Genomic DNA, 16,777 nt, shown 5'->3' on the forward strand with positions numbered 1-16,777 from the left:
GACCCCGAGTGAGGCAGAGGTGATACTTCGCAGCAGTGATGCAGCCCAGGACAACCAGGCAGGGGCAAAACAGCCTCTGAGCTCCTGGGAAGTCCCCCGGGGACTCAGAACCACCGCAGAACCACTTTTAGGATATTATTTAATTTAAAAAAGACCATTCCTCCCTGCAGAGCCAGCCCTGGCTCTGGGGCAGGGCTGGGAAACGCAGTGTCTCTCTCCCATTCAGGGCTCCCCACAGGGCTTCACCCTTCTCAGGGTCCCCAGGGTCCCCAGCCAGCACCAGGGCTCAGTGGGCACTGAGGGCATGCAGGGCAGTACGCCGCTGTTGCAGAAAAATAGGCATTCGGACCAGCCAAAACAAATGTCCCTCAAAACCTCCGTCTGGGAATGGAAACAGTACAGGAAGAATTTTCCAAAAAAAAAAAAAAAAAAAAAAAAGAAAAAAAAAGTCCCTTCCCTTCCAAGAGCATGTTGGAGATTTTTACTCTAAGGGAAATCCTGCCAGCCGGGAGGTTTGGGTTTAAACTGACATAAAACGGTACATGCTGCTCCGCTGCTGCAGAAAGACGTCGTCATGGGCCACGAGTGTCCCCTGCCGAGGCGCCCGCACACCTTGGCATTGCCCCAGGAAAGGCACCCCACGGAGGGGCACCCCACGGCACAGCACCGGGGAGGCAGCACCCAACATCCCCCTGGACAGTGGGGCTGGACACAAGGCCGTGACCAGAGCATGTCCTGCAGCACCCTCTCCAGTCCACCCCCAAAACCCGGTTTTAGTGGTTTTTTTCCCTGTTAAAAAAAATCTCAGTTTTACATTCTTTTTAAATTTTAAGTTGCTATCCTCTCGCCCAAGCGCTCACAGGGCTAGGGCTCCTGCGCCGAGACCTTCCACATGGGCCAGGCTCTCCAGCCAGGCTGTGCTTGCTGCTGGGGATGCGCCTCGATCTGCGGGGCATCGCCACGTCCCTGGCACCTGCGGGCAGGGGTCCCTGGGCACATCTCCCAGCCCCTCGGAGAGGAGCCCATACCACCCCCTGCGTGGGGCAGGCGCGAGGCAATGGTGATGGGCAGCAAGGGCAGAAGCAAGAATGTGGCTTCACGCTTCTCCCTGGTGAACGGGGCTGGAGAGCCCTTGGATCTGCTCCTGTCTGACCCGAGTTATCCACAATACAGCACTGAGTTTGCTAGGACTCTGCCTGCCAAAGAGCCAGGGGGTAGAGGGCTCTTCACGCACCAGTATGCTTGACTGGGAAGGGGACTCAGACCCCTTGTTTGGCAGGGTAAGCACCCCCAAAAAGCGGCCTTCTCCCTTCTGCAAAGGTAGCACATAGCTGCTCGCTGATCCTCACCAGCGCCGCTGGGACTGTGGCTGCCTTGGCGCACTCAGAGCATCGGTCGGGGAGGAGCACCCATGTTGCGGTGAGAGGAGGCAGAGGAGGGTCTCGGTGTCCTTCTCATGCTGCTGGGGGGAGCTGAGCAGCAGGATCCGCGTGGCAACCCCACATGTGGTGGTGGATGGTGTCAGGGGAAGGAGTTGCCCCGCATCAGCTGAGTCCTGCCGTGCTCAGCCCAGGGGCCAGGTGGTCCCTACCCTCTTTAATCTTAAATGGCAAGGGGGCCTTGAACCATATTTTGGAGGGAGGTGGACTCCTCATAGTGGGTGCCCCTCTAAACCTGGGACCAAGGTACCTCTGATGTCTAGCCAGCCCAGGAGGGAAAGAGCCTCTCTGGTTACCACATCTGTGCCTTGGTCCCAAACTGGGCAAGAAGGGTGCCTGAGGCACCGGGCCAGCAGCCGGGCAGGTTTTGGGCAGCCACGGCTAAAGGTGGTGCTGGTCTCCCCAGCCCCAGGCCCACACGGACAGCCATTTTCTCCTCCATCACATCCCAGAGAAGGAGAGCACCACGGCTTTGGCTGGGGTCGCTGGGTCGTGCCTGGCTGAAAGGGGGGGTTCTTTGCTTTTTTTTTTAGCTTGGGTACATTATGCAACTGCTGTGAAATCCCTCCCAGCCCCAACGCACTTGGCCATGGTAAGCGGCAAGGGCAGAGCCGGCTGCACGAGCTCGGCAGATCCCGTCAAAGAAATGGCCAGAGGCCCCCAAGCCAGGAAGGGCCCTGCCAAATATTTCCCCCAGTACTGTGCTGCAGTCCCCAGGGATGGAGGACCCCCCCAGGGACCAACCCAACCTCCTGCCAAGATTGTCCCCTGTCCCAGTTTGCACAAAGTGACAGTGAGGCCGGGAGCTGGCTGGGGGCCAGCACTCACCCAGGCACCGAGAGCAGCCGGAATCGGGTGCCGCAGTGGTGGGGAGAAGAGCAGTTGGAAACAAAGGTCCCTAGGGACCACTGTGGGGCTTTCTGCTCCTCTCCGGGGGGCCAAAGGGCTCCTGCATCTTCTCCTGTGCTCTCACAGACATGGACCTCCTTGGACACCCCATGCCAGCACAGCAGCCAGCCTGGGATGCTGGCGAGAAGCAATCCCTGCAGTTTGTTTCCCTGGGGGGGAGCGATACCCTGGGCACCGCCTGCCCCTCCTGCGGCTGCCGCGATGCACCAGGGCAGATAATCCCTGGGGCAGCTCCTCCTTCTGGGGCTGGATCCCCATCCCGAGGCTGGATCCCCATCCCGAGGGTTGATCCCCATCCCGAGGCTGGATCCCCACCAAGCCACCCCAAACGCAAGCATCCACCCAGGCTCCACGCCACCCTCGCCGTCTTGCAGGGGACACCCACCCGTGGACTCCCACCTTCCCGCTCCTCCCGCACTCACTCACCCCAGGATGTGGGGGTCCCCGCAGGTGGCGGGGGCAAGGGCCGTGGCCTGGCCTTGGTGGCGGCGGTGACGATGCGTGCGGGACCCAGGTACTCCACGTAGGTGCCGGGGAAGTCGCCGCGCTCCTTGGTGCGCTCGTTGAGGCCGTGGAGCCAACCCTGGGGGCTGCGCTCGTCCCCGTCCTTGTAGTCGGGGCTGCTGAGCAGCCCGGCCCTGCTGACCGTCAGCACATCCCCAGGGCACAGTGCCAGGTCCTCCTCCCGGTCCTTCTGGTACTCGTAGAGAGCCCGGTACTGCAGCCCGTCTGAGGAGGCCATGGTGACGGCGTGGCGTGGGTCACGCTGCCCGAATCCTGCCGGGCATCAGGGGCCCGGGGTGCCCGCACAGGGCAGGTATGGCTGGGCTAGGGCAATGCAGCGAGGATGGGAGCGCTCCCTTCCCTGCGCACGCAGAATAAAAATCTTCAGCGTTGGAAAATCTTTGCGTTGGAGAGCGGCTCCTGACCCCTCCAGCCCCAAAATCACCACGGAGCCACGCCGGTGCCCGGGGCTCGGCAGGGTTGGCTCACGTGTGGGCAGGGAGCCTTTTCATCACCGGGGCAAACGGAGGGGAGCAAATGAGGCTAATTGGGGTGCTGGGTACAAACGTGCCATCCTCTTCTCAGCCTGGTCTCATCTGCACGACGCTGGGGACCTCCCTCTCTCTGCCAGAGAGAAAGGCAGCGTGTTAGCGACCAAACCGCTGTCTCGACCCCAACCCCACCGCCTGGTCCCACCATCCCAGCCTCCCAATACCGGGGAGAGCCCAGCGGCTCGCTCAGCTCCGGCTTCCCAGGGAGCTCCCACCAGCAGAGCTCGGCCGCTGCACGCAAGGAAAGTACCGGCAAGAGTCTGGAAAGTAGGGCAAGAGATCACGCCACGAGCTTTTAAAATAGACATATGTGTTGAGAAACCTCCTGCTGCACGCAGCTCCCCTCCGGCAGCTCCAGCCTGGCATTGCTGCACGGAGCTGGCGGATGAAGACGTAGGATTTTCGGGCGGTTTGGGTTTTTTTTGGTTGTTGTTTTTTTTTTTTTGGGGGGGGGGGGTTGGTGCATTTTTAAATATTCGTCCAAGAGAGACATCTTCCCCGGGGGAAAAAGCTGTGCTGCTGCCCCCCCAGCTTCCCGCAGGACCCCGCGGAACAGAGCCGGCTGGAAGGATGGATAGATAAACCATAAGCAGCAACCTCCGGGCCGTCCGTCCGTCTGTCCATCCATCCATTCATCCAACCACCCACCTCCAACAGCCCTCCCGTTGCCCCTTCAACCTTACCGGGAGCGGCGACTCCCCCGGCGGGAGCGGAGAACGGGAGCGGAGCGGAGCCGGTCCGGCCGCCCCGGCCCCGCCGAGCCGCGCTCCGGTGGTGATGTCAGCGTCCCTCCTCCCCCTCCCCGGTAGCCGGGCTGCCCCCCCCCGCCGCGTTGCGGCGGGGGGGGGGCGCCCGGCTACCGGGGAGGGGGAGAATTGTACGAGTAGGTGGATGATTTCATCCCCAGATGCAGCATCTTTGCTCTAAAATTGCCTTCTCTGTGGGATGGAGAGCCACAGATTGGGGGGGGGGGGGGGGGGGGGGGGGCTTCATCCATCCTTAGGGATGCTAAAGGACAGGGGAGGACCAGCACCCCATAGACCCCCCCGTCATACCAGCCAGCACTCCCTGCCCCAGCACCCAGCTCACCCACGGAAGACCCCATCCCTTAGCCAGGCTAGAAAACACGCACAGGACAGGCAGGAGCTGCCATGGAGAATCCCAGCGCAGGGATGATCCGCTTCCTCACTCTCCTTCTGAGCATTTGCCCAGAAATGTTCCCCAGACCTAGGGTAAGGGCTGGGCACCCCATAAAACAGTGCAGGGCGATGCTGCGAGAGCTCCCGCATGCAGCAAGGCTCCTTAAAAATTAACGAGGCAGCAATTAAAATGTAATGGGGCAGAACTTGGAGGGGGCTGGCAGGGCTCATACGGAAAGGGCCGAGCTCAGCCACAGCGGGGACACGGACATTGCTAGCCCATGGCAACAGCAGTGCTGTTGCATGCAACAAGAGCATCAGTTCTCAGCTCGCTTCCAGCTGAGGTACACCCATGGTTCGTTTCTCAGCAAGTCTCAGCAGAGCCAGTTACACTGGTGCATGGACAAGCTGTCCCAATATTTGATTGTTTGTGAGGCACAAAGAGGTTGATGTGACGTTCCCAGAGGTGCAGAGACTTGGGGTTTTTTTTTCTTTTTAAATCCTTGCTTCTCACACTGACTTCTCTGAACTGGCAGTTGCTCCTTGTCTTTGCTGCAGGTTGGGCATCCTAAAAATAGATGGTACCTAAAACACAGGCACTGGGAAATGCACGCTGGCTGAATCCAGGCCAGCGCTGGAGCAGTGCAGGGGTGGCACAAGGTCCGAGGGGGCACCCTAGGTGCCAGGAAAACTGAGGAAACTGAAGCACAGAGGCCAGCAGAGCAACACAGGAGATGTATGGCCCTTCTCACCCATAATTTCAGTAAACTCCCCCCTCCTTTCCCTGCAATGCATGGCCTGACTGTGCAGGGCAGCAGCATCCTGAGGGATTTCACCCCAGCTGCATTTCCCTGGGCAGCACGCAGCCCCCACTGTCCTGCTCTCCAGCCCGGACCCAGCCCAGCTGCTGGCCTTCGGGGACTAAAAGGGCTTTTTCTCTCCCTCGTCCCATTTCTGCTGGCACCGTGCTGCTGCTGCAGCTGCCGGGATAGATTCAGAATCAGCTGCAAACAGCCAGACGCTGCCCTCCCCTGAGTCCTGCTTCCCTGCCTGGGGCTGCCCCAGTTGTGTCCCTGGTGCCCCACTGGGGACAAAGGGGTTTTGCTGAGTGCCTAAAGCCCTGCTTGGTCTCCCCAGACTGTCCCACAGGCACCCAACAAGGCAAACAGGGCTAGGCACAGTACCAGCTCTCTAGGGGCTGCCTAGGGAAAGGCGAGGAGGTGTTTTCCTCCTGGGAGAGGATTAGAGCTGGGGAGGCTGGTGGGTATATCACCATCGCATATTACCACCCATCCTATCCTAGGATCAATCCTATATACAGGCCAGGAACTATCACAGTCCCAGGGCTCTGGGGCAGGGGAACACCCTGACATGAGGCCCACCATCTCTTTTTCCCAGGCTGCTGAATGGGATCCTTCCTTCCCAGCAGCAGACATCATCCCCTCCTGATGTACCTCAGGGTCCCCAAACCCAAAGGCACCATCTCCTGCTGGAGCTAAGTCCCATTGCCCCCCCCCCTCGCCCAGACAGGGCTGAGCATCACCCCAGCCTTCCCAGCTCCTGTCCCAGCAGTCCTCCTCATTGCTTGTCTCCAGACATCCCCGAGCCCTCAGAGCTTCTCTTGCCCCCACTTCAGCTGCACTGCAGCAGGATCATTCCCCAAACTCCCCTACCCTCAGCTGCCCCTCATCCTGTATCACCCCTACACTGTTAATTTAAACCCCCACCTCACTCCAGCCCAGAGGTGGGTGCATCCCCCAGCAAGGGCAGAAAGCCCTCAGAGAGCACCCTATGAAGAAGTAAAGGGTGGTTTAAGTCTTCACTGCTATTTATTGAGCATGCAGAGGAGCTGCTTGTCAGGCCCTGATTAGCTACAGATCCCTCCTCGCTTGCTTAATGAGCAGCACTCATTGCAACGGGAGCTTTGCCTTTGACTTGCCTGCCCTTTGCTTTTCTGCAAGGTGTGCAGGAGGAGGCATCCTTGCACCTTGCACCCCCTGTTTCCTTACAAGCCCCCCTTTGCTCACTGTCCGTACTGCCTGGGATGGGATATGGGGTGAGAGAGGGACAAATCTCCTTGCTGGGGTCCCCAGGCCCTGCTGCAAGCCCCTCTCCTCTCCTGGCTGGAGGGACAGCCCTTGGTAGGAGCATCTCCAGGGAATGCTTGACAGGCGCTGGCCTCAGCTGTCCACCTCGTCCTTCCCAAAGTGACAGGGGTGGCCCCGCTGCTCTCCAGTTTGCTTCAGGGGCTGCCCAGTGCCATCCTGGCCAGCCCTGAGATGTGCTGGTCACGTTCGTGCCGTGCTTCCTGGCAGTGGCCAGGGGAAGTTAGCCACACGTCTGTGAGTAAATAGAGCATAAATAGAGTTGTTAACGTGCCTGGCTGGAGTAAGTGAGGCTGCGAAACCAGGCTGAGCCCTTCCCAGCTGGAGAAATCAGAGAGAAATGATGTTTGATTCCTGCTGACATTTCGGAGTTGGCTTTTTGGTTTCATCTCTTTCCTCCCTTTGGAGGGGGCCACGCTTTGCTTTCTCTTCTCTTTAGGAGCAGGAAAACTTCTTCTCTCTTGTTTTTTTCCCAGGGTGCCCAGGAGTGAGCTCTGGCTTCTGTGGGTTTTGGTTTAGGAAGAGCCAAGTTCTTCTTCAAACAACCTCCCAGTACAGCGCCCGCGGGCAGCCGGGAGCCGCTCGCTCCTACAGCCACGCTCTGCCGCTGCCGCTGAGCTGCCCGGCTGGGCTAGGGCTACCCCCGACTTGAGGAGGAGGATGCTGGAAAAAACCCAAGGAACATAAGGAAAGGCTCGGGGCGATGCCCGGGGCTGGCCTGGGGCTCTTTCCTGCGCCTCTCTGCAGGGCTGAAGTTTCACAGCAGGGCAGGTGCCGGGAGCTGCCGGAGCGGGTGCCCGCAGAGAGACTGCCGTGCCAGGCAGGGCATCCCGGACCGACGGCCCCTCAGTGCCACCTCCCTGGGCAGCGGGCACCGGCGCACCCCAGCACCAAGCCCCGAGCTGGGCCAGGTCCCGCACCCTGACCCGTGGTGGGAGAAAGCTCCATCAACTGGGCGGCCCTGGCCATCCTCACTGGTGAGACAACGGCGAAGGCTTTGCAGCCCGGCTCTCGCTTGCAGCAGCCCCCAGAGCATCAGCGCTCAGGCACGGGGTTGTCCTGACGCGACCCCGCGGCGCAGCCCTCTGCATCCCCGAAACCACCCGGCTTGGCTTTACAGCAGCTGGTGTCTCGGCATGGCCCTTGTTAATTAATTCGGGAGGGATTTGCCAGCCTGGACACGTGAGAAACAAGAAAATGTTATCTGGAGGGGCACGGGCAGGCGGCCAGCGGCTGGGCAGGCACGGGGGGGGCTCGCTGCAGGGGGTAAATGCACGGGAAGAAGTTCAGCCCCATACACAGGCAGAGAGATGTCATCGAGCCCCTCTTTAATTGCATTAACACACAGCTAGAAACAGCATCATGATTAAAATCATCTACCTAAGGCGCAGGGCCAGATCCCTACCCTGAGGGACTCACACCGGGGGGGATGCACTACTGGGACATGCTTGCAGCCCCCACTTATTGCCCCCATATTTACACCCCAGGCCCTGCATGGCACAGATCATGGCACCAGATGGGGCAGCTCCCGTTTTTTGGACTCAAGTTGTGGTTTTTGCACATAGCCATGGTAAAGGGGAGGATTCCCCTGAAGCGGGAGTTGCAGTCGCAGAGATATCGGTATGGTCCCACTGCCCGGTCCCTCCCAGGGTGGGGGAATCAGTGATTTCCCCAGTTCTCCAGCCAAAATGCTTTGAGTCCTTTCAAAGCTGAGAACTCAAGTATTTCATTCTCAAGATGTCAAAAACTTTTGGCTCCTGTAGATTTTTATTTCTCCCCAGCAGGAGGCAGAAAGTGATGAATTCAGCACAAATTTGCAGAATTCAGTAAAAAAATCTGAAGACAGGTTCATCTCTGGCACATTGCAGCATGTCCATCCTTCCACCACTCTCCAGGCGACTGGATGCTGGACAGACAGCTGGACAGATGCTGCCAGCCCAAAACACACACATGAAAGCCCTTTGCAAGGGGCTCACCTGGCTGGGGTTACCCCAAAATCCCATCAATCCTGGGCTGGGCTGGTCTCCATGGCTGGCCCTGCCTGCTCGGGGCTCTTTTCCTGATGCTTTACCAGGAGGGAAACTGAGGCACGGAGGGGACATCCCCTGTGCCCTGCTGAGTCCCTGTGGATGGCATTAAGCCAAGCGAGCCCGGCTCAGCACCCACCTGGCCTTCTTGCTGGCAGATTGCTCAGGCTCCTTACCGGTTGCTAATTCACGCAGGGGGCTGAGCAGGCTCCAGCAAGCCCCACTGGCAGGAGGGCTGCCAGGGCACCCCGTGCCCCGCTGGGTGCGAGATGCCAGTTTAGATTCCCCCCCCACCTATTCCCCAGCAGATGCTTTGTTAGCATCGCAGGCTTATTTGCCTGTAGAGAGGAATGGATGGCTGCTCCGAAATGCCTCCTCGGAGCACCGGGCAGCTGCCTGCGCTGCCTCGCTGGAGCCCTGGGTAGGAGAGTCCCGACGCAGGGGAGGTCGTACTTGCAGTGAGCCCAGCCGTTAACTGGAGGATGCCAAGGCCCAGGATCATCAGCAGGGTGGAAGTTCAGCACTCGAACCCTCAAAATGTGAACACGAGCTGGAAGAGGCATGAGGCTGGGAGCAGAGCTTGCAGCTTTTCCTTGAAGGAAAGCCCGGGGAGGGGTGCTCGGCGCAGACACCATGGCCAGATCCTGACACCAGACACTTGCGTGGCTCCCACGCTCCCCCAGGCACGGGCTAGTGGCCGGGCTGGGGACAGAGGACCTCGGGGGTGACCGCTTATGGCCATTTTCCTCCTCTCAGCCTCCAGGGCCAGGTCGCTGGGGAGGAGCCGTGCTACCCGCACCCTGGTGAGAGGCATCCCTGCTCTCCAGGGAAGGGGATGCTCAGGGTCCAGCCGGGCTGCGTGCAGGGATGGGGACAGCGGGGAGGTGGCGGAGCCCTGTCAGGCAGGAGGGACGTGGGAATGTCACCGGGCTCGTCCTGCCGTGGTCAGGCCAGGCCTTCTTGGAGAGCCAGAAAATCCAGCCCTGGGTCCCTAATGGGGCTCGGATGGGTGACGCTGGGGAGCGGCCAAACCCCAGGCTGCGGTGCCAGGCACTTGGGAGGCGAGTGGAGCAGCCCATAGCTTGTCCTTTGGTTTTCCCCGTGGCTGGGAACGATTGGGAATCACAGCGAGTATTTACGTATTTGCCAAAAATTGTTATTGGGGTGGGGGGATTGTGTAGAACGAATAGGGTCAGACTGGAATGGGGCAACTTTTGGGAGAGGGATAATATGATGGGGGTCATCATTTGCATTTAGGGGGGCAGCGGTCCCCCTTTGCGAGAGGGATGAAAGCTCAGCCCCTCACTTCGAGTGGCTTCATGGCAGCAGCGGATGGGCAGCTGCTGCGGGGAAGGGCTGAGGCTGCAGGCAGTGAGGGGGAAAGGGTTAAAGCCCCCGGCTCAAGCACAGATTGCATTAATACCCAGGCTGCCTGGGAGGGTTGAAGGCTTCCCCCAGATACCACTGGGCTTTGGCTGGAGCCCAACTGGGGCTGACTTCATCCTGCTGAAATGTATCATTACGGCCAGGCAGGGAATTTGCTGTGGGGTTTCAGGGGAGCCGGGTGCGGGGCGGAACGTGCTGAGCACCCAGAGCGTGCGTTTGCTGCCTGCTGCTGCAGGACGAGGGCTCCCCGGCCTCCTCCATCGCTCCTTGGTTTGATGACAAGCTGAAGGGACACGCTGCCGGCGCTGGGGAGGGGACCAACATGAGCTCCTGTCCCAAAGGTGCACTGGACGGGCAAGGACCACCCCCCCCCCGGTCAGGGCTGGGGACGCAGCATCCCCCCGTGTGCTCTTTGGCGCTCTGTTGCAGCCCCCCACCGTGGGAAACCAGCCCTGTTTCAAAGTGTCTTTCCAAAGAAAGTCACTTTTGGCAGCCCTTAGGCAATGGCAGGTCTCCGCTGACCTGCTCCAGCGCTGGCATCTGTTACGGCTGTTACTGTCCACTCCTACCGTCACCCTGCTGGGTGCCCGCCAGCAAAAATCTGCCTCGGTCCGTACAGCTTTGGCTTTTCCTTTGCAAACCGGCTCACATGGCCATCCCCCAGTGGGTACCACCCCGCTGCCCTCCTCTGCCTGCTTCTGTTTTGGCCCAGGACGTTGGTTGGAGATTTGGGTTTTGGAGAGATTCCTGCCCGAGCGGGCCCGAGTGGCAGGGCCAGCAGTGCACCCACAGCATCAGCCTGGGAAGACAGGGTGTCTCAACCGTGGTCGTGCTGGGAGTGGGTGGCAGAGGGGGGCTGTGACCCGTGGGGCTGTCCGTGGCCGGAAAATCCCAAGCACAGTGCCCAGCACTGCTGCCAAGCGCCTGCGGAGGAGGGCAGCGGGGTGGTACCCCCACCACGGCCGCAGCATCCGCCACGGGTGAAGCCCCCAGGACAGACACCCTTGCCCCCCCCAAAGCCCCCGCCCTGGGGGTCGCAGCCTCCTGCTCTGCGGGGCTCTGTCGGGTGCGGACTCAGTGGGGACACAGGCAGGGGCCCCCAGCTCACAGCAGCAGCGGGACGGGGACATCATCTCCCCCAGCCCACGCCCAGAGGCCACGGCGATGGGCGCGGGCAGCAGCCGGTCGGGGCTACCCGGATCCCCCGGGGCGGGCGGCTCCGGCGGCAGAGGGCAGCAAGCCACCGGGCACCCAGGGACACGCGTGGCTTCGCCACCTCCAGGGGGTGGCCCCGGCCGGGCCGGGCCGGGCCGGGCGGGACGGGGAGGGGGCTCCAGCGGGCGGGGGCGGCCCCGGGGGCCGCGCCCGCTTAAAAGGCGGCGGCGGCGGGGCGGGGGCGGCACTGCGGTCGGGGCGGGCTGGGTTGGGGCTCTGGGACCTGCTCGCCACTCAGGTAGGCTGGGCTCGGCGTTTCGGGGAGTGGAGCCCGTGGGTTTCTTCCCCCCTTTGCCCGTGGGGAGCCCCCAGACTCTCGGGGGGGGGGGTAAGCCCCGTTCGCAGGAGGGCAGCGGTTGTGCCGAGGTGGGGGTTCCCCCTGATAACATCTCTGCTCTCCCCAGGTGCAAAGATGGGGTGCTTCACCTTTATCAAGGTCATGATGATCCTCTTCAACCTGGCCATATTTGTAAGTGCACCCCAGCTGATGTCTCTGCCTGGGGGGGGGGGGGGGCAGCCTGGCAGCCCCGCTGGCTGCCCCAGGAAACTGGGATGAGGGGCTGGGGTCTGTGGGAGCGGCTTCTGGGGAGCACCCCGAGCCGGGCATGGGGTGGGCGAAGGATGCCCGTGTGGGCTCTCCTGCCCCCCTATGTCCCTTTCCGTGGGGGACAGAGCGGGGGGTGTGGGCAGTTGGGTGTAGGTGGGACTTACGCTCCTGGGACCCAAGTGGGGTCTGAGATTTAGTCTCTGGCCCCAAGCTGAGGACTAAAGCCCTGGGCTTGTGGGGCGGTCTCTCGCCCCAGTGGGGTGCCCAGTTCTGGCCAAAGCCCAGGGGACCATACTGGGCAGCTGTTGCATCAGTCACCCGTGTCCCTCTCTGGGCTGAAGCTCTGGCGAGGGGTGCTCCAGCGCAGGGGGGGTTTGCTGGGTCCCTGCCTGGGGGGCTTTGTCTCTGTAGGGGAGCAGCCCATGTGCATGACAGCAGCCTGTGGTGTTGGGGGTCTCAGAATTTGGGGGTTTCCAGAGCGCACACAGCCTCTGCTTCCACCTAGGGCAAAGGGTAGCGGAGCCCCTAAGAGCTATCCTGGCTCTGCAGGAGCAATGGAGCCACCTGGAAGAGGATGTGGTGGGATATTCCCTTGGGAAAGAGGGGCGCAGAGCCTCCAGGCTCGCCCTGGTGAAACATTCCCTCTTCAAAGCTCCTGCCAGGGCTTGGGGCTGGTGGGGAAGGTCGAGCGGGTGGAGGGCAGGGCTGGAGCAGGCTGGAGGCAGCCCTGACCTGACCTTGCCAGGAGCATGTGAGTGTCTGGGGCTGGGGGCTGCTCAGCCTGGGTGAGTGGGCAGCTTCCCCAGGTGGAGGAACTTGTGGCAGCGTGATGGTGGCCAGTGTCTGAGCTGGCCGTGTGGGTCCCTGTGGGGTCAGGGGGTGGCTGGTGGCACTGTTGGCTTGACTGCCCTGCATGGGGGTTTCTGCCCCGCTGCTGGCACCGAAACCCCTTGGGCTGGGGAAGGGGGCAGCTGCAACGCCACAGCCGGCGATGTGCTGGTGGTGGGGTGTGTTTTGGGGTCGTGAGCTGTCTGGCCACATGAAGTGTGTGGCAGAGACGCCCTGAGCTGCGCTCAGTGGCTACAAAGCTTTGCTTTGATAAAGCGAAAACTTGCAGAGGAAGAAATACCTGTGCCAGGACCTTCCCCAAATCCCAGATCTCCCAAATCTCAGATCTCTGCCTGCCTGGGAGCTGACATTGTCTTTCTCCTCCCAGCTCGGTGGCGGGACCCTCCTGGGAGTTGGTATCTGGGTCACAATGGATGGACAGTCGTTCCTGGATATATTTGGGGCGGTCTCCTCTAGCGTCCTGCAGGTCGTGAATGTGAGCTACTTCCTCATCGTCATTGGTTCCATCCTGCTGGTGATCGGCTTCCTTGGGTGCTGCGGCGCCCAGAAGGAGAGCAAGTGTCTCCTGATGATGGTATGGACCTGACTTACCTCCTTATCAAGCCTCATTTGAGCTGGGTCTCTGGTGGGGGAGACCTGAGGGACAGATTTCTCTGTGGAGATGTGCCCCTTGGATGTTCCCATGTGGTGGAAGGCTGGGTGGACCTTGGAAAGGCAGAGCTGGACCCAAAGTCTGCCCCGGGTAAGGGTGAAAGGAAGCAGAAGCTGGTGCTGAGCAGAGGTCTCTCTTGGAGCATGTCCGGAGAGGTCAGCCCCATGCAGATTGAGGGTTGGGGGTCCCCAGGGTTGTGACGCTTCTGCCTTGGCGTGGAGCTGAAGGCAATGACACAGGGTTTGAGCCCTGAGGTAGGGTCCTGCGGCTCTTGGGAAGCAGATGGGTTCCTGGGGACCCTGTGGACTCTGGCTGTTGCTTTGACTTCCTTCCCCTTGCTGTATCCTAGTTCTTCTCGGTGGTGCTGATCATCTTCATTGCCGAAATTGCTGCTGCCGTGGTGGCTCTGGTCTACACAGGTCTTGTGAGTGGCACATCTGAGTCTTGGGTTGGGCTAATCTGGGACCTGTCCTACCCCTTGGGAAAACAGGAGACACTGGGGCTGGCAGTGCTGCCCGTGGATGGGGAAGCTCAGAGGTGGGCACTGCTGCAGGAAAAAGGGATGCTGGTGCTGACAGGGACCGGCATCCATGTGGGCAGGCTGGGGCGGCCTGGCTGGGGTGAGGGTGGTGGGACCAGGGATTCCCATTGCCCTAAAGAAATGAGAGTTATGGTACAAGTTTTGCAGGCTTCTTTCTTTCAAACCCCATAGTCCAGTACCAGCCTAGGCTTGACGCCTCTCCACCTCTGATGGTAGGAGCCACATGGGAGAGGAAGTCCCTAATGCTTCATGCTAAGCAAACTCAACCTCTTATTAGGCACCTGAGAAACCACCTGTCGAGAAAGGTGACTGTCTCATTAGGCACTGGAGAAGTCAACTGCAGGGCAAACGTCATTCCTGGCTCCCTCAGTTATGCTGCTTATCGGATGACTCACTGGCCATAAGTGGCCCTGGTGCCATAAAGCACTGGTTAGTGGGGAAGGGGCCAAGCTGTCCTTGGGCCAAAGGGATGCGGTGTGACATGCTCCTGGCTATGCTGGGTCTAGCTGGTCTCCTCCCCATGGGCTGAGACCAGTATGGGGGCTCTCATCTCTGATGCTCCCCAGGACCTTCTCTGATGGTGTTTCTCTGCCTCTTCTTCCAGGCAGAGACGCTGCTGACAGCTGTGGTGACCCCTCTCCTGAAGGAGAAGTATGGGGTGGATAGGAGTCTCACGCACATCTGGAATGTCACCATGAGTGAGGTGTGCTGAGCCCTGGGGCCTCCACCTGTGGGTCAGGATGCTCCCAGCACAGGCTTGGTGGTGCATACCCGGGTGGGCCAGTGGGATGGGAATGGGGACACCATAGCAATCCTGGATGTGCTGATCCGTCACCATGCCATCAACTTCCCAGATGCCTGGGATCTACCCACTTGGGATCTAGCGGTCCTATGGCTGGGGTGAGAGCTGTACATGCCGGAGTGTAGGGCAAAATCCTGGTCCCAGGAAGGTCCTTGAGCACCCCCCTAGAGCTGGATTGAGCTGGGTGACAACCCTCCATTGGGCAGGAGGGTCCAGACCCTGTCTGACCCAGGAGGGGGACCTGCAGGATGCTCTCCCCAACCCTTCCTCTCTCCCTCTTAGGTTCATTGCTGTGGCCTGAATAACTACACAGACTTCACCGACTCCTACTGGTATCAGGAACATGAAACCTACCCGGAGCCCTGCTGTAATGACAGGCAGCCCTGCAATGGCACGCTCGCCGCACAAAGCAAAGTCCCGGTATGGATGCGCCAGTGACTCTTGCCTTCTGGCTGAGCCAAGTTTGGGGTGTGCCCTGGCATGGGGAGGGAGACCTGTCCTCTAACTTCAGCCCCAGCTCTGGACATGGCAGTCCCATGGGCTTTAAGTCTTGGGGGAAGCTGTGGTGGCCTTGGCTTGTCCCTGGTGGAGACAAGCAAAGCTGCTACCATTGCTCTGGTCCTAAAGGGAGCTCTGCAGCAGGGTGGCATGCCTGGAGCTGAGCATGAACCTAGGCATGATGCTGCCTTTTTGGCTGATTCCCTGCCTCTTTCCCTCCTCCTCCCACAATACTGTGCTTTGGCCTGAGAAGTGGCTGAGATGAGTTGCCCCCTGAAGCCCTCAGACATTCTCCATGGCTGTGCAGCTCTAAGCTGGAGAACCATGCCTCCATCCCTGGGGATGTTGTACCCCAGTGGGTGGGGGATCGCTACCCTTTGCTCATCCTCACCTGCGTGGTTGCCTCCTGCAGGGTTGTTTTGATCAGATCTTGGAAGAAATCAAGACTAACGCAGGTGTAGTGGGTGGCGTGGCAGCCGGCATCGCTGCCTTGGAGGTGAGTGCCTGAGCATTGCTGTGCTGCTGTCTCCACATCGCCTGGAGGTGAGCAGCGGGGCTGGGACTGGCCTGGGTGGCCGAGGGGCTGCAGGGGGCTGGTGCAGCCCCATGGACCACCATCTGCCCCAGGGTGGCTGCTGAGCCTTCTTTCCTGGGCACACCTGGCTCTTCCTCCTTGTGCCCACTGGGGATGGATGCTATGGGCTGTGACCTAAACCCAGCCTGGGGTGTGACGCTTAGGGCGACTGACTCGCCTCTTGCTGTCCACAGATTGCGGCCATGGCGGTTTCCATGTACCTGTACTGCGAGCTGGATCAGAAATGACCCCACGAGGCAGGAGGATGATCTGCCCCTCCACCATGCTGGGGTGCGCCTGTGGCGTGCCGTGCTCTTGGGGAGGACCCCATCGCTCCCTGGGCCTGATGCTGTCCTGTGCACTGTGATTTATAGCTGTGTTTTGATCTACTGAGCTGGGATCTGTAGAGTTTATGTGTATATTTTTGTACTGATATGGCACACGTGGTCTGTACATAGAGCTTTGGCGGGGGGGTGAAGGGGGCAGAGGGGAAGCTGCTTGGTCGGTTTGGGAGATAAAGCAGCACAGGGGCTGATCAGGGCTGCTGATCTGGCAGCGGCACAGCGATGTCTTGATTAAACCCTTGCAGGCATGTACTGTACTTCTCCCACGCTGTCCCCATGGTGTCCTTATGCAGGAGCTGGCACTGGGGCTGGCCTGTGCCCCCTTTGCATCACTCGACTGAACTGGGGCTGGTGCCCAGCCAAGGTGTTGTAGGTGGTAACTGCACTCTGAGGTAGGGATGTATCTACCCCTACACCCATTTTCTGCCAGTCCTGACCCTGTCACTATGTTGTCCCCTAAAAGAGATGGTGACTGGTCTCTGTCCCTGCCCTGGTATGAAGACAGTCCTGTCCATCCCTGGCCCTGTGGTGGCTGGGGCTGCCCTGTACCCCCTGTCATTTCATGGCTGAGCCCCCCTCCGTGCTGTAAAGAAAAACAAATAAATTTTTCATCTTGGATACAAATTATTTCCTGGAGTCAAGCTCTGTGCATCCCCTGCCATGAGCCCCATGCAGGCAGCACAGCCCTGCCTGGA

At 60.2% G+C, this 16,777-nt stretch overlaps 2 protein-coding genes across 2 annotated transcripts in view; one reads left to right on the forward strand and one right to left on the reverse strand.

The window, feature by feature from the left end:
• The window catches only part of LOC115348975 (phosphatidylinositol 3-kinase regulatory subunit gamma), an 83,804-nt gene extending 79,601 nt beyond the window's left edge, over positions 1–4,203 (reverse strand). The window contains exons 1-2 of the mRNA XM_030032565.1: positions 4,087–4,203; positions 2,775–3,476 (exon numbers count right to left, since the gene is read on the reverse strand). Coding sequence (XP_029888425.1) covers positions 2,775–3,090 — 316 coding nt within the window. The 5' untranslated portion in view covers positions 3,091–3,476; positions 4,087–4,203. The remainder of the gene's footprint in view (positions 1–2,774; positions 3,477–4,086) is intronic.
• A 7,261-nt stretch (positions 4,204–11,464) lies between these two features.
• TSPAN1 (tetraspanin 1) lies at positions 11,465–16,706 on the forward strand. Its single transcript, XM_030034198.1, has 8 exons — positions 11,465–11,513; positions 11,680–11,744; positions 13,039–13,245; positions 13,673–13,747; positions 14,469–14,567; positions 14,949–15,086; positions 15,577–15,660; positions 15,933–16,706. Exons 2-8 carry the CDS (start codon positions 11,688–11,690, stop codon positions 15,984–15,986), a joined length of 714 nt encoding a protein of 237 aa, XP_029890058.1. The 5' UTR covers positions 11,465–11,513; positions 11,680–11,687; the 3' UTR covers positions 15,987–16,706.
• Positions 16,707–16,777: the final 71 nt, after the last annotated feature.

Source organism: Aquila chrysaetos, chromosome 12 (assembly GCF_900496995.4).
Source record: "Aquila chrysaetos chrysaetos chromosome 12, bAquChr1.4, whole genome shotgun sequence".
NCBI lineage: Eukaryota > Metazoa > Chordata > Aves > Accipitriformes > Accipitridae > Aquila > Aquila chrysaetos.

Excerpts from the sequence above, each read along its gene's own strand:
- TSPAN1 (XM_030034198.1), top strand. The coding sequence starts at position 11,688 with ATGGGGTGCTTCACCTTTATCAAGGTCATGATGATCCTCTTCAACCTG. Across the intron at positions 13,246-13,672 it reads GCAAGTGTCTCCTGATGATG|TTCTTCTCGGTGGTGCTGAT; the intron begins GTATGGACCTGA and ends GCTGTATCCTAG. Across the intron at positions 14,568-14,948 it reads GGAATGTCACCATGAGTGAG|GTTCATTGCTGTGGCCTGAA; the intron begins GTGTGCTGAGCC and ends TCTCCCTCTTAG.